General features: G+C 46.4%; 1 protein-coding gene across 2 annotated transcripts; it reads right to left on the reverse strand.

The window, feature by feature from the left end:
• On the reverse strand, window positions 1-14,325 carry LOC108925447 (tripartite motif-containing protein 46-like). 2 transcript variants are annotated; one of them, XM_029246056.1, is made up of 14 exons: window positions 14,249-14,325; window positions 13,647-13,924; window positions 13,439-13,532; window positions 10,145-10,400; window positions 9,547-9,697; window positions 7,619-7,817; window positions 7,235-7,381; window positions 6,006-6,101; window positions 4,879-5,132; window positions 4,476-4,597; window positions 3,873-4,220; window positions 2,349-2,578; window positions 2,029-2,096; window positions 1-1,779 (listed from the first exon to the last, which is right to left on the reverse strand). In XM_029246056.1, the coding sequence occupies exons 3-14, from the start codon at window positions 13,496-13,498 to the stop codon at window positions 1,323-1,325; spliced, it is 2,388 nt and encodes a 795-aa protein (XP_029101889.1). In that variant the 5' UTR covers window positions 13,499-13,532; window positions 13,647-13,924; window positions 14,249-14,325; the 3' UTR covers window positions 1-1,322. The 2 variants fall into 2 exon arrangements, with proteins under 2 accessions (XP_029101889.1, XP_018592913.1); XM_018737397.2 differs by lacking the exons at window positions 1-1,779; window positions 2,029-2,096 and having other exon boundaries at window positions 2,533-3,526; window positions 13,439-13,924.
• Between the last annotated feature and the right edge of the window lie 12 nt (window positions 14,326-14,337).

Raw genomic sequence — 14,337 nt, forward strand, 5'->3', positions numbered from 1 at the left:
ATCATCACTTTACAAACATTGTGCCAGCAAGGCAAAGTCTAAATTGTTACCAAAATGCTACAGTCTAGAGTCATTCAGGCACCACACAATCAGTTACCTAAACCTTTTGTTATTTTTCCCCCATTAAAACTGCAGACCAGCGATCAAAGCAGGACTTAATGTGACAAACGGAATTGTGGTCTCTGCTTCACTCGCTCCTCCCCGCACCAAACACACTAGCGCACACACAAGAAACACATAGCAAAACACATCACGTGTATTTTTTCCCATTAAGGTGTCTTCACGTTCCGTTATGAAGTCTCGTGCACCGATCGCGTCAAGTGCGGCCCCTTGTGAAGTGAAAACAGACTTAACCGTAACAGATTTATTCTTTGCATTCACATCTTTGTAGTAATTCGGGATATTAGTTCTGCTTTCATACTTGTACGGTTTGTTCCCCAGTTGTTCATGCTGTGGGGTATAGCATTTGCTCTTTAAAATGGTCAAGTCCCAGCAACTTGCACCTACCCACAGGCACAGCAGCATCCCATTAAATAAAGAATAACAACTGATCACCTATTGAAGCAGGACTGGTATCTTGCAATCCCCCAAACTAGGGTTGAAGCGTAACAATGGAAGTTGCAACAATGGCAAGCTATTGACCTTTGAAAATAATAAACTGCCAGTATTTGTTATTAAACATACATGTCAAGGAAGCTGAAAAAAGTAGTCAAAAGCCTAACACAAGTTTAGGTTGTTTACGTACAGTATCAGATTGCTCTCAGTTAGAATACACTCACTAGTTAAGAAATCTATGCACTTGTTGGTTGCTTGAGTACAAATGGAATGGACTCAATGTTGGCTTTTTGGTTTCTCTTCGGCTGACAGAATGAGGAGTGCGTGCGGTGGCACACTAGCGTGTGAGTGTCGCTCATTGGCCTATTTCGGTGCTGTCGCTCGCAACGGTATAAATAAGTATCCGGAGAGCGGAGCCTGCGCATATAAACTCGGACACGGACTATTTGAACTCCCGGGCAAATAATTGTCCTTGCATATAAACAGATACCGTGTATATGGACACACAGCATGTTCGCTGATGCTCACAGAAATTTAATCTGCAACCCACACCCTAAGGTAGATCTTGAATGAAAAATCTAGTCAAAATAAATGTAACAAACAGATTCGGTAAAATATTGATATTTTACATTCTAAAAACAGAATCATTTGTAATAAATCAATTATAAAAAAACAAACCAACTTTGAGGTGACTTAGGCTGGACATCTCCCAGCGATGACAACTACTACCGGTATGCGGATGCTTATGAACTTGCCTGTCGATCATCTCAGTTACTCAGGTGAGTGACTCGCGATTGGATGGTGACTCTCCTGGCTGGCGGCTGCTCCGCCGCACGATTGGCCACCAATTCCTGCAGCTGCAGTGCACCTCCACCAATGAAACAGAACGCTGGGCAGACTGGGCCAGAACAATCAACTGGCCCCTCCCACAGGGAGCGCAGGGAGTGGGCATCATAGAACGTGACGCGGCCCTTCTCAAAGTCCAAACACACCCCTAGCCGTGGCGGCAGGGGGGCCGTGAACGCCATGGGTGTGGGCTGGGTGCTGTTGGTGCTCGAGTGACAAGAAGGCTCCCGGGGACTGGTAGCGTTGCTGGGGCAATTGTGGGAATTGGGCCCGTGGGGCAGAAGAACCTTGCCCATGCCCATGGTGAGGAAGGCGAAGGGAGGAGGGGAGTCCAGGGCATCCTCGGCACCGCTGTCGTGGCCGCTGTCCGGGTCATAACTGGAGGGAAAAACAGATAAAGAAAAGAGGACGGGGAAACCTCAGGGGAAAAGCTAGTGAACATCAGGAAAAACACATGCAAAGTTTTGGCTTTATTTTAATACAGGGACAGAGAACACTACTGTTACAGCACAGCAAAAACCAGACGGCCAGAGATTTCGGAGTAAGACAGTAAGAATCCCCTGTCTGCCTGTCTTGCAGGAGTCTCAGCTTTACTGCTCCCCACAGCCCTCATGCCACTGCTCTCACCGTGGGCTGGCCATGTCCTGGGGCAGGTGGAACCACTCCTGCAGTCTGGACTCCAAGCCGACTCCCACCTGCACCGCGCAGGCAGCGATTCGTGTGTGAACAAGGACAGGCGAAGGATTACCATACAAAGACACACTAATGCCAACTAATTGTTCCAGTATTTTCCGCAGCGAATGTGGCCCCAGTTTCCACTTATTTGTCTTTCGCTTAAGAACATTTCAAGTGTAACACAAATACAGAAAAATGTGCCATTCAAGTTGCCTCTTGGCTTTGCCTCTCTGATAACAGAGAAGAGTGGATCCATTCGAACGTTCACTTGCCTTAACCAGGTACGAGCCAGGCTCCACGGAGCACGCCCAGTAGTGTTTCCCCTGGGTGATGGCCACGTCTCCGACGAGCAGATCCGAGGTCAGGTGACAAGACGTGAGGGCGCGGTCTGCGGCCTGCAGCAGGGACAGGCCGGGGACGCTGCGAGCACAGCGCTGCTCCTTACTCACCACCAGGCGGTCAGAGTGCAGGCCCCACCGTGAGTCCAGATAGAAATTCAACACTGAGCGGGGGAGGGGGCAGGAATGGAGGGGCAAAGGCATTGCGGACAGCAATTGCAGTATGGTGGAGGGGGAATGGGGCAGGAGGATCACAGAGTTGCATAAGACAGGAAGAGGGTTAGGGGAAAGGAGGGAAGGACAATACATTGGTGGACACAAGCAGGATTGATGCGGGGAGGATTATGGGGGAGAAATAGATGGACACAGTGGACACGAGGGGTTTTCAGGAAGCGAGGCAGAAAATGTGCCGAGCAGGGAATTGGGCAAGTGGAACAGGGGGAGGAAAAAAAGGGTAAGAGTAAGGAATCTAGGACAGCAGGAATTTTTTTGAAAGAGAGAGGAAGAAAAGAGAAAGAGGGGACAGGCAGACCACAGGTACCTAGCATACATTCAAGGAACAAGGCTGAGATAAAAGGGGTCGGAGAGGAGGGTAAACTACAAGTAACTAATACGTACTGGAAGGAGGAGGCATCATTTTCTGAGTATGAAATAAGGGCATATTAAGGAGCAGAGAAAGTGGAGCAGTATTATTCATAATGAAACTAGTGTTACGAAAAGGGACAGAAGAAGAAGAAGAGGAACAGGATAGAGGTATGTCACAGATTTAGAGTCTTTCCCGATCCTAGTGATAAACAAATCTCATTAGTTAAGTACCAGGCCTTAACAAAGACCATATCACATGAGCCCATGGATGTGGATGATTTGTTGTTTTTCAGCCATGCAACAGTTGCTGAGCAAGGGAGAGAGACAAGGAGAGGATAGTGCAAGGGCACTGGTTGGGATGGGTCCAAAGAAAAGTATGGAGAAAACTGAGAGTAGGAGATTGATGTTATAAATATGAAGAAATGAAGAGAGCATACAGAGAGCTGGAGACAACAGAGTGAAGAGAGGGATGGTAAGGTGGGGAATATCCAAGATGGAGGGTGGAGTGAAGAACCAGATGGTGTGACCTACAGAAAAAAAGAAAACTGATGAGAAGAATGGGCAGAAGTAGAAAGAGATGATTTGCATTCCCACCAAGGACATTATCATCTAAACAAAACTTACACAAATTGGCCCTAAATGTCATACACAGGTGGGTCCATAGGTAAACAAAGTATATTTGCAAAGTGCGTGTATCACACGTATAACTGTTCTTGGCACTTTAGCCTCTTTATAGTGTTACCCACTGTATGTACTGATACATGAGTGTCAGCAAAGCATGTATGCCTGATGAAATGCCAAAATTAATATGGCACAACTCCCCCGCACAGGTGCAGTAAGTATTTGCGTGCGATCCCGATACCAGACACTCACCTGCTGCAGGCGGGGTATGCAAGTAGACCTCCTCGCTGTACTCCCCGAAGCCTGCCTTGTTGCAGCCCCTCACCCTCAGCACGTACACACAGTCCATTTCCAGCCTCTCGATCACCGTGCTTGTGCCGCTCACCTCTTCCAGCCGCTGCCAGCCCCAGTGGCCCCCGCTGCCTGATCCTCCCCCAGCACCCCGAGCACCACCCCACATGCTTCCCGGTCCACCCTCGCGACGCCGGAACTCCACAGAGAAGTGCCAGGCCGGTGCAGAGTCCTGGGGTAGGCGCCAGCACAGAAAGAGCTGGTCATAGGCCAGGGTGCGCTGTGTGTCGATCACTGGGGCCAGTGGGGCTGGGGGGCAAGGAGGCAACAATCAGCATTGCGTTATTAGAGCAACACCCCTCTGACGTCTTCTTTGTTCACCGTAGTTTGTGTCTGAGAGACCCTTTCTTAGAGTATATACAGAAATGTACAACGTACATGAGAACTGTGTTTTTCTAGTTTGATTTTTTGCACCATAATTGCACATGGGAATCCCATCGCTGTGTTCTTGGAGTCCAAAGAGGCCTAAGGCAAACCCGGCAAACCACAGCTTATGTCTCTCACCTCGAATGAAATCTAGGCTGTTGAGCAGCTTGAGCTCTCGGGAGATGTCGAGCTGGAAGTGTCGGAAGGAGGGATCAGCAGACAGAGAGAAGCACTGCAGGTTCTCGATGGCTTTCACTAATCTGACAAAGGGATCGGAGGCACAGGGAGGAGACATGAGATCATGGCTAAGAAAAAGCCAGTCTTTCTGTACTCCATCTGGGTTTTATGTGCTGCCAGATGGCTATCCTCAATCTAAGTATATGTCTCAGTGGAGTGAATAGTGTGTAACTTTCCCACAGTAAGAAAAACCTCTGATTTAGAGCCTAGTGAAAAAATAGGGAAACCGAGAGACGGATTGTGAGCGAAGGTAATCCAGGGGTTCGGGAGAAGGTAGGATATAGGAATGGTGGGATGAACACACCTATTGTGGGTGAGTCGTGCAGCCTGCACGAAACATGGTGGGTCTGTTTCCTTGAGGAGCTCCTGGGAGAAGGCCAGCAAGCCAGCGTGTTCCAACAAGCTTCGCTTCTCCGTCACTTGAGCTGATAGGGCCTCCCCACGTCTCAGCCGTGCCGCCTCGAGAGCCTGCGTCAGGACACCCTGCCGCTCAGCAAGCACCGCACCCAGCTCCCGCACACTCTGTGCCAGCTGCTCCTGTGCAGTGGCACTATTCACCTGAGAGGGGCAGTACATGACAGTGGGAGAAGCAGTGGGGATGGCAGGAGGGGCGGTGAAAGCGACAATACATAATTATGGGAGGAAAATGGTGGCAGAGTGGCATGCATGAACGTGTGCAGAGTTTGGCAAAAGGGAAGGTGACGTACAAGTGGACCAGGTGACAGCAGAAAAGGTGGTCAGAGACAAGTATAAAATATCAGAGTATGAGTTCATTATTTCACCTTGCATTTTATGTTGTTATACTATGAGATACTTGAAACATTCAGTATCATCATCATACGTTTGGCCTTAATAATTTTCAACTGTGCTTTACATTCACTCATGCTCCCTCTATTTTGCCTGCAATTCAACAAGTGAAAGTAGGTTCAGTAGGAATTAAAAGCCCATGCTGAAAAGGCTAAATCCTGCAAACAAACAAAACATTTACATTAGACAATAAACATAACCAGCATACAACCTCTAGTAAACAATTTCATGGTTTATACTGTGACTGCAGTTGTGGTCGGTATTAGTCATTTCCCATTATAAGCACAGCTTTTTGCAAAGCTGATGTTTTTTTGATGACTAAATGTTCTCAACTCCAAAATACGTCATTACAAACAATGTTTTACAAATTATGCTAGTGTTGATTACACTGCGTATGAATGGCTATAGTTTTCCTGCCAAGTGCTGGCTTGGAGTTCAGCTTCTTTCCATCTCGAAGACATTTTTGTTCCATCCCACATGGCCGTAGGTGTTACACAGGCAAGTGTGTCAATTTGCTTTTTGAGACCAAGCCTGCTGTGCTATAAATTGTGCAAGGCATAATAATAAGATTGTGGATATTAATATGTTGTAATTAGTGTGGTTAAACTAAATCAAATGCAATACCTCTGTCTGTGTGATCGCATTCTCCAGCTGAGTGATCTGAGCTTGCACCGTCTCCTGATTTGCCAGGATGTAGTTGATCCCCTTGGTGATTTTCTCCTAAGGGGGTGCAGTGAGGTCACAGACAGGTCAAGCCAGGTTAGAATGCTATAATGAACCTACAACTCATTGTACCATAAAGCTGTCCCATCCTAGCTGCAATTATACAGAATCATTTCATTCATTAAAATACATCAATGAAAAAGGACCTGACCGACCTTCAAGTAATTACCATGGACCTCCGATCCATTGCTAAGCAGCTCTTGATAGTCATTTTTTAATTTATGTAATGTTAATATGTTCATATTGTAGAAAAGGAGAAATGCTCTCTTTCTTTCAGTATCTCCTCTTACCCAAAGATTAACACCAAGGTCACATATACAAGTGCCTTACCGGCAGGGCTCCGGCACTTCACTGCACATTTCTCTGCGCTTCGGTAAGCCTCAAATAGACACAGCATCCAGTACAGGTGGAATTGGACAAATTGTGGTTCTATCCCCATCAAACCATCCATGACACAACAAATACACTCTTATATACTACACAGAATTTTCATTTACACAGAAACTGGAGTTAACAAAAGCACTACTTGCAGTTGCTTTATATTGGTACTACGCTTTTGCAAGAACTGCATTAGTGTCAAATGCATTCTATAGCATTTTTCAAGGTCGAACAATAGTTCTGACAATAGGATGCCAAATATAGTCCCTCGTGGCAACTTGGATAGATTAACAGTAGGAAGACTACTACTCTTACATTGTCTCAGATGCTGCAACAGGATCCGAAACGCTGCAGAAACCAAAAGGGTCACCTGATAATCTACGCGACCATCAACAGTACAAGACTGGAAAGTGCATACAAAATTCATGACTCTCTGTGTCGGGATGTTGGAACACTCGATCTTTATAGAGTAAGATTAATTAGTCAATTAGCGCAACTCATTACCAGCATAAGAATATTTTATATAGAGTATATATAAAAGGTCACTTATAATCTTGAGATTTTTTACTGTACTTACAAAAAGAATACCGTTTTGTATGATCTATTTCTGACCTTTACTAACTGCCTGGTAGTTCTGTAACTCGGGACAAAAACCAGAGACGAAAAGAGGACATGAACATGACACACGCTGACTCCTTTAACCACAGAGGTTCGTGTGGCACCGCAAGTGTGTTGTCTCAGAGGAAGTCCACCTTAAGCGCCTGGCAGGCCTGGGCCACGGGGGTCACTTTGTGGCCTGCGTGGATGCGTCGTAGCTTGCACAGTGGACACAGTAACCGCTGGCAGGACTTGCAGTAGAAATGCAGGCGCTCTTGCTCATGTTCTGGACAGGTCAGCACCTGGGGAGATCACAGGTCATTGGTCAGTTGGAAGTGACTAAAGACTCCCAGAAGAGAAAGAAGCGTTGAAATAGCAGGACAGCAGAAATAAAGGAAGGAGGGGTAGTTCTAAAACACTGCAGACACACTGTAAAAGTAGATAACTCTAGGCCCCCGTTGCTCATCCTCACACAACAGTTCCACTGAGGCATACCGCTGTACATGCGATCTTGCAGGAACCCGACGGGCCATTCTAACCTTGGGCCTAAAGCTGAGTGTGGGCTGCACGTGCTCATGTTGGGCGCGAGGCGTCCCCCATGGGTGGTAAAGCTTGAAGCACTCATTGCAGAAGTTGGACCGGCAGTCGGCACAGCCCTTGGTGGCCTCCAGTGACTGCGGGGGCTTGCAGAACTGACACATGACAGCCACTGTTCCCAGGCTCACTGTATGTCTGTACCTGAGGTACGGAGAAGGGCACAGAGGCACAGCTCTGAGACACACACAGCATGCAAAGGGCCAAGAAGAATGGGGTGGATACTATACCTCACAGCCTGTATATCTATGTCAATATCTGTTGTTTCCATGAGACTGAAGGCATTCTCTCTGCAGCAGATCTCTTGTCTGGTCCCTGTGTGTTACTGATGACAAAACCAATGTGGTGTACCTGACTAACAGAGAGAGTTCTTCGTCTTATGCTAATACAGGAATCTAGTGACATGCCGTTTTACATACATACTGATGTGCAAATGGTTAAGATCAAGCATGATGATGCTGCTGGTGGGCCAAACTGCATAATACTTGTGTTATTGTGTGTCTAATGTTGCAGCCCCAAAAAGTAGCCACTGCATAAGCGAAGAAAGCCTGGCACTTACCCCTTTTAAAAAAAAAATTCTGAGGCTGCTATGCTTTGCGTCACATTGACCGTGGATCCCGTGTTTCGTTTACATAAAACTCAATAAACAAAAAATCTCAGGCATGTGTTGTCTGGAAACGCACAATTAATTCAACTTCCTTGCTAAAAAGTGTTGGATTTCGGGTATGAAGTATTTATGCACCCATTCATTGAGGAAAGGAGCACATATTTTCCATTTCAAACAAGACAGGATGCATTTCCCAAGTCCATGAATGCAGATCTGTAAGAGGAGGCCTTTCAGAGAAATCCAAATGTCAGCTATCGTCTTCAATCAAGCTAATGAGGCAGCGGGCATACAAAGGAAGGGCAATGTCAGTGAGTAAACACCAAATGACAGACAGCTGCTCATCGGGGCATTTCTTCTCTGCTGTCACCTGTTCCTCCGCTAAATGACAGCGCACAAATTTGAAGAAGAGCTGGGAAGCTTTCATGAGGGAACACTAGGGCTTTAAGAAACAGGATGATTCTTACTCACACTCTCTTTGATAAAGCAAGTTGCTGTAGAGAGGACAGGCAACTCGTGTGATGTTAGTGCTCTCCTTGGTGGGTCAGATGCCTGGGTTCTCTCACATTAACGCCTAAAGTCAGCGGGGCAGCTACAAGGCAGCAGGTGGAATGGGGGAGAGTGGTCTCCCCGAGTGTGTTATGTCACCTCATGAAGCCTGGAGCTTATAGAATGGAAAAGGGGCTTGTGTGCCAACATTGACCCCTTCTAAGTTCCTGTGAGTCCCATGTTTCGACAAGAAGAAGAAGAATTCTTCAAGAAGAATTGGGTAACTGGCATTGACAAAATTGGTAAAGAGAAAATGCAATGAAACATGGTTTGTAGTCATGAAAAATTTCATTGAAGACACTAGTAAACACAATCTGGAGCCACTCCTTGGCAGAAGCAACAGGAGGAGTTCCAAGAATGGATGAATTTGGCAAAGAAAACTTCCGAGGTGAATCCAACACCCTACACCTTGTATTTTCCTGGAACTGTCAACTGATAACATGCAATAAAGGCAAAAAAAAACAGGAGATCAATTCAGGGTCCAATGTATTTAGCTTATTTTCTCATCTGCTACACTTCAGAGTGTGGCTGACGTCAGTGATCACAAAGTGTTAACGCCCTCAAAAACCAACCATCTCAACAGCTCTCATACCTGAGGTCTGAACTTGTTGCAAGGCTTTACTGCTGTGGGCTACAAATGTCCAGTTAAGTGGCTGTGGGTACATTACATGGACCTGCAGTGAGCCATAACCATGGCAGCGGGCAAAGTAACAGCAATACCTCTCCACAATACGCTCCAGGGTGAGGTTACGCAAGCAATCGGCCAGCCCTCTTTCCCCCAGCTCTACCTCCTTCTGACAGGACGGACAGGGGAACAGCATGTTCGGAGGAGGACCCTCTTTTCGCCTCCTCCCTGGAAAAGTACCGAATCCTGAGGATGGGAGAAGGAAGATGGAAGGATATGAGACAAAAGGACATGGTGAGCTGCAGGAGAGTTCATGCTGAATCACAACCTTGATTGGATGAAAAAAGTGATGTCTGTTGACACTGCAGCTGCTCTCACCGCGGTGCTTTCCTCATACTTGCTGAGAGGTGCTGAATAAGGGCAGTGCTTTCGCACATCTGCAGGTGCTCATGTCTTTCTCGCACACACATTCACTCACAAATGCAAATTTCAACAGCACACACACATTTACACATACACTCTGACAAATGCCAGTGTCTGACATGCACCAACATTCACACGCAATGTGTGAGTGTTGATGTGAAAAACTGACACACCCACACAAATACTGAGGGCAATCATACCTGAGCTGCTTATATCGTGTTCACATCTGGACATTAATAACCTGCTTCTTCCAGCGCTGCAAACACACACCTGCTCGCAGAACGCGGTCGATGCGGTCCACCTTTGGCGGAGGCCTTCGTCCCTGCCGTGGTGAGCGGGTGTTCGGTGTGGAGGCAGGTGAATTGGGCTCTGGAGGCAAGTCTGGGGCTGGGTAGCCACTCTGCACCAAGACCTCAGAGGCACATAACAGGCACACACTGTGCTGGCAAGGCAAGATGATGGGTTGCTTCACCATCTCCTTACACACTGGGCACTGCAGCTCACGCTCCATGCTCTTCATGTTGGACTGGGGCCAGCAGGGGAGACAATGTCAGTGGGAGACACATGGAGAGAGATGAGACAGGACAGGAAGGTGAGACAAGGTTGGAAAAGGAAGAGGAAGAGACAGATGCAAGAAGGCAGGGACAGGAACACAAATCCACGTGGAGGAGCAAGGAAACGAGAAGAGAGAATGGAAAAGAGAAAAAGCAAGAAACGATGAGAAAAGGAAGAAGATTCATGTTGGCCAGGAAAAGGAGAATGGAACTGTCAGAGGAAAGAGGCCAATAAGATGAATGAATACTCAAGAAAGGGAGGGAACAAGACAGCGTGAGTAGGAAAGCGACTGTGTAGGAAGAATAATTGCAGAACACGTCACTGATATTGTGTTGTTCATTTCAGACAGAGAAATGGGTGACTGCAGCTAAAAACTAAAAGTTACTGTACATCTTATGATGACATACAGGTAAGGAGAGGGCTGAGGCCTGCCTGGTTAGAAGGAATAGAAATCACTCTGTGCAGTTGCAAAAAAATTACTTTCCACTTCTTCTGCTGGACCGTACCAGGTGATACGGTTAAATATGAAAGACTACCGGGCGTTAATGAAGAAATTCCAGCCATTTCAGCCTTACATGCCTTGAGGCTTTTCATACTTGCAGCAGTTTTTACAAAAGCTTGTATTTTTTGGACTGTAAGAGCCTTGCTTCAATAAGAAAAGGTCACCAAGACAAGGCTGGACAGTCCTCGACCTCAGGGTCTATATTACGCAACCAAAACTGGGATTTTCACCTAAATGACTGCAGGATTTAAGTCACCTTTAATTAAACCATAACCTAATCACTCTGAGCCATTTGATAATTGAATAATTAATAAAATATTTATTTAAGCTAAATAAAATGCAAATTTTGTCTGTTATCTTTAAATTTCAGGAACAGGCCTTGCGTTACACATACAGTTATAAGGACAACTGCACCTGTAAGGGTTTTAATAACTACTGAAGTGAAGTTTAATTTAATACAACTGAAAAACAATTTAAATTTTGCAACGCAGTCAGTTAAAACTCGATGTTGGAACCCATACGAACATACGTTTTGGTCCATAAGGTACAGGACTGTCTGTTCGTACCATATTATGAACTTGTGCGGATGCTGCTCTGATGTCTCGTAGAGCATTTGCTTCATGAAATCAGTGAGCTGATGAAATATATTGGATATATTCTTATAATCTGCCTGAAAGAACACATTTTGACTTCCATCTGTCTGGAAGCGGTCTCTTCAAAATGACTTCTCAGCAAAATTGATAGAAACAGACACTGTAAGTAAAGGTCTGATCCACGGACTCGACTCGCAACACGTCAGAGTGCAGGAACTGGGCTTTGGGGTGTACAAGGGAAACCAGAAACAAAAATATGGTATATAAAATCATTAAATTCGACGATGTATTTGCTATTTTTTCTGATAGTAACACATATTTTCACCCGAATTGAAGGCAGTTCTACAGAAATAGGTGCCGCACACAAGACGGAAGGCGGACACAGTGCAACACGGAGGCCGAAACGCGTCCTCGCGGGGCAGCGTCACGTGACAGTGAGGTCCACGAGCGGCTGGGCGGGGGGGGGGGGGGGGGGGGAGTCTTTCACTGAGCGAAAACTGAGCGAAAACCTGCACAGAGATCCGCGTCAGGTTCGGCCGCCGTGCGAAGGGAATCGTGCACAGCAAAGCTCTCGTACCGCCACCTGCTTTCTAATTCTGGGCGCCAATGATGTAGTTCCTTTTTTTTCTTTCTTTTTTCTTTTTTAAATCGGGTCAGTGTTCCCAGGATGGGATGGGAGACGGTGGGGGGATAAAGAGGGTCACTGTAAGTGTGATTCCATCGTCAGCATTAAACTCAGAAGTGTTTACTCTGCTTTTTAACTGCGAGAGATGGGCTTTTCATCATGTTCGAGTGGCAAACCGCGATGCACTGAAGCTGCCGTCTCTCTCTCTGTCCCCCCACCCCCATACCCATCCCGCCCCCTCCCCCGTTATCTGTAACTGTCAGTTATGTAGGTTAGTGCAGTCCTCACCCGTGATCCAGCAGCCTTTTCCTAGCCTCCGCTGCGCGAGGCCTCCGCGTGCTTGCATCGCGTTTCCATAGCAACGAGCATCCCCGAGCACCGCCGCGCGACAACACATTATTTCAGTACGCGTCTGGGTCCGACTGTAAAATTATTTTTTGTCTTTATATTCGTGCGATTACGCTTTTACCTCGTCCTCCTGTGTACTGACTGTGATGAGTATCAAGAGAAAAGCCTATTTCCATATGATTAATATTTAATACAGGCACACCATCATCATTCTTAGAAAACATCAGCCTCTTGCCTCTTTTTCAGCTAGATCACAAAGACCACAAGAAGAAAAATCACAAAGCCAGGGGCATTCAGGGAGAATGGCAAAAATACAAAGAAAACAAAGCACTGCGAGCCGTCTGAACTGTGCTGGATTAAAAAAAGGAAATATAAGAACGAGCGCTGACATGATGTTGCGCGAAGACTAGCACGTGAGCCTGGGCACCGCTTCGTCTCCCAGTCTTCGATCTTCCTCTTTGCTCTTCCTAGTAGTGTGTCTGTGTGTTTGCAGCAGCGCGAAGGGCTGCCCGGTTCGTCCGCACACACCCTCCCCCCGGTTCGCATCGGACGGACGCCAGCAGTACAAGCACAGCTCCAAACCGACACACACACACGATGCCGCCGGTGTTGTTAGAGTTCTGTGGAAACGTTACACTGAATGGCAACAAAGACATGCGTGCGCGCTTTCATGACAGCATACATGTAACATGACATGGGGAGGGCAGAACGGTGGGAGAAGGGAAGGGGCGAGTGACATAGTCTGAGTGATGCTGGAGCAGCGTGTGGTCTGACAGACAGAACGGGTCCCTGGGGCAGCATCGTTGAGTGGCATCGCGACCAGCACACACACACACACATACACACCAAGACCGTCCACAACACAGAACAGAAGCAGCAGCAACAACACGACAATAATAAAATAACAACGATACGGTAATAACATCATAACAAGGACTTACGCTGATTCGAACCAGTGCGTCCATTATGGAAGTAAAGGTTTGTAAATCCGCCTCTGCCATCCCTTACAATTTGCTGCTGGGGTTTTTCTGACCACTGTGGATGTCAATCAATGAAATAACCACAATGACGGAGGATTATGCTGGAATACGGTATGTATGTGCCTGTCCGTGCGAATAACGGGGAAGAGGAGAGGAAAAGTCGGCCTACCTATACTAGCGCATTACACGACACAGGCGCGCAATAACAGTCGGAAATGTGATGGAAAAGGGATTACGGCAAATTAGCGGAAAATTGATAAAAAAAAAAAAAAAACTGTTGCACGCGAATTAAACCTTAATTTGAGCGTGTCTTTTTTTTTGTTTGTTGTCCGCTTCTCGACGGTTTCCTTTTTGCCAGCGGGCTGCGCTCCCGTAACAGTGTTCCATAAAAAGAGGGAGCGAGGAAGACGAAGGGATGAAGAGGGGAGTGAGCATGCGTAGCACGTCCTGCAGAAAAAAAAAAAAAAAGGTTTCACGCAGATGACGGATTGAACCTCCCCCTCCCAACATCTATTTTTCTACGTGGATGTCGTATTTTCCTCTATGAGGCACTGTAACTTGGGATAAATCAGAAAAATATATATTAAGATAATGCTAATATTATCATTACATTATAATGTTGAAATTATATTAGATATATAATCATACTAGTATACATCTATACACATATATATCTATATGTTTTATTATTATTCCTTTCTTTAGGAATGAACAACATATTGAGCGCAAAACGACACACAGGTAATACAGTACAATGAAGTTTACACGTACTCCAGGCCGCTAGGGGTCGCCTCGTTGCTGTCTGATTTTTTGAAACTGCACTTCGCTCCAGTTTCGTCGACGTAGTCTCGCTATTTCCG

Source organism: Scleropages formosus, chromosome 18 (assembly GCF_900964775.1).
Source record: "Scleropages formosus chromosome 18, fSclFor1.1, whole genome shotgun sequence".
In the NCBI taxonomy this organism is placed as follows: Eukaryota; Metazoa; Chordata; class Actinopteri; order Osteoglossiformes; family Osteoglossidae; genus Scleropages; species Scleropages formosus.

What these genes read in the sequence shown, in the direction of transcription:
- LOC108925447 (XM_029246056.1), bottom strand. Translation starts at nt 13,498, where the DNA reads ATGGCAGAGGCGGATTTACAAACCTTTACTTCCATAATGGACGCACTG. An exon ending in CTGGAGCGTATTGTGGAGAG is followed by an intron (nt 7,818 to 9,546) that starts GTATTGCTGTTA and finishes TCCGTACCTCAG; the next exon opens with GTACAGACATACAGTGAGCC. An exon ending in GCACGACTCACCCACAATAG is followed by an intron (nt 4,598 to 4,878) that starts GTGTGTTCATCC and finishes TCCCTTTGTCAG; the next exon opens with ATTAGTGAAAGCCATCGAGA.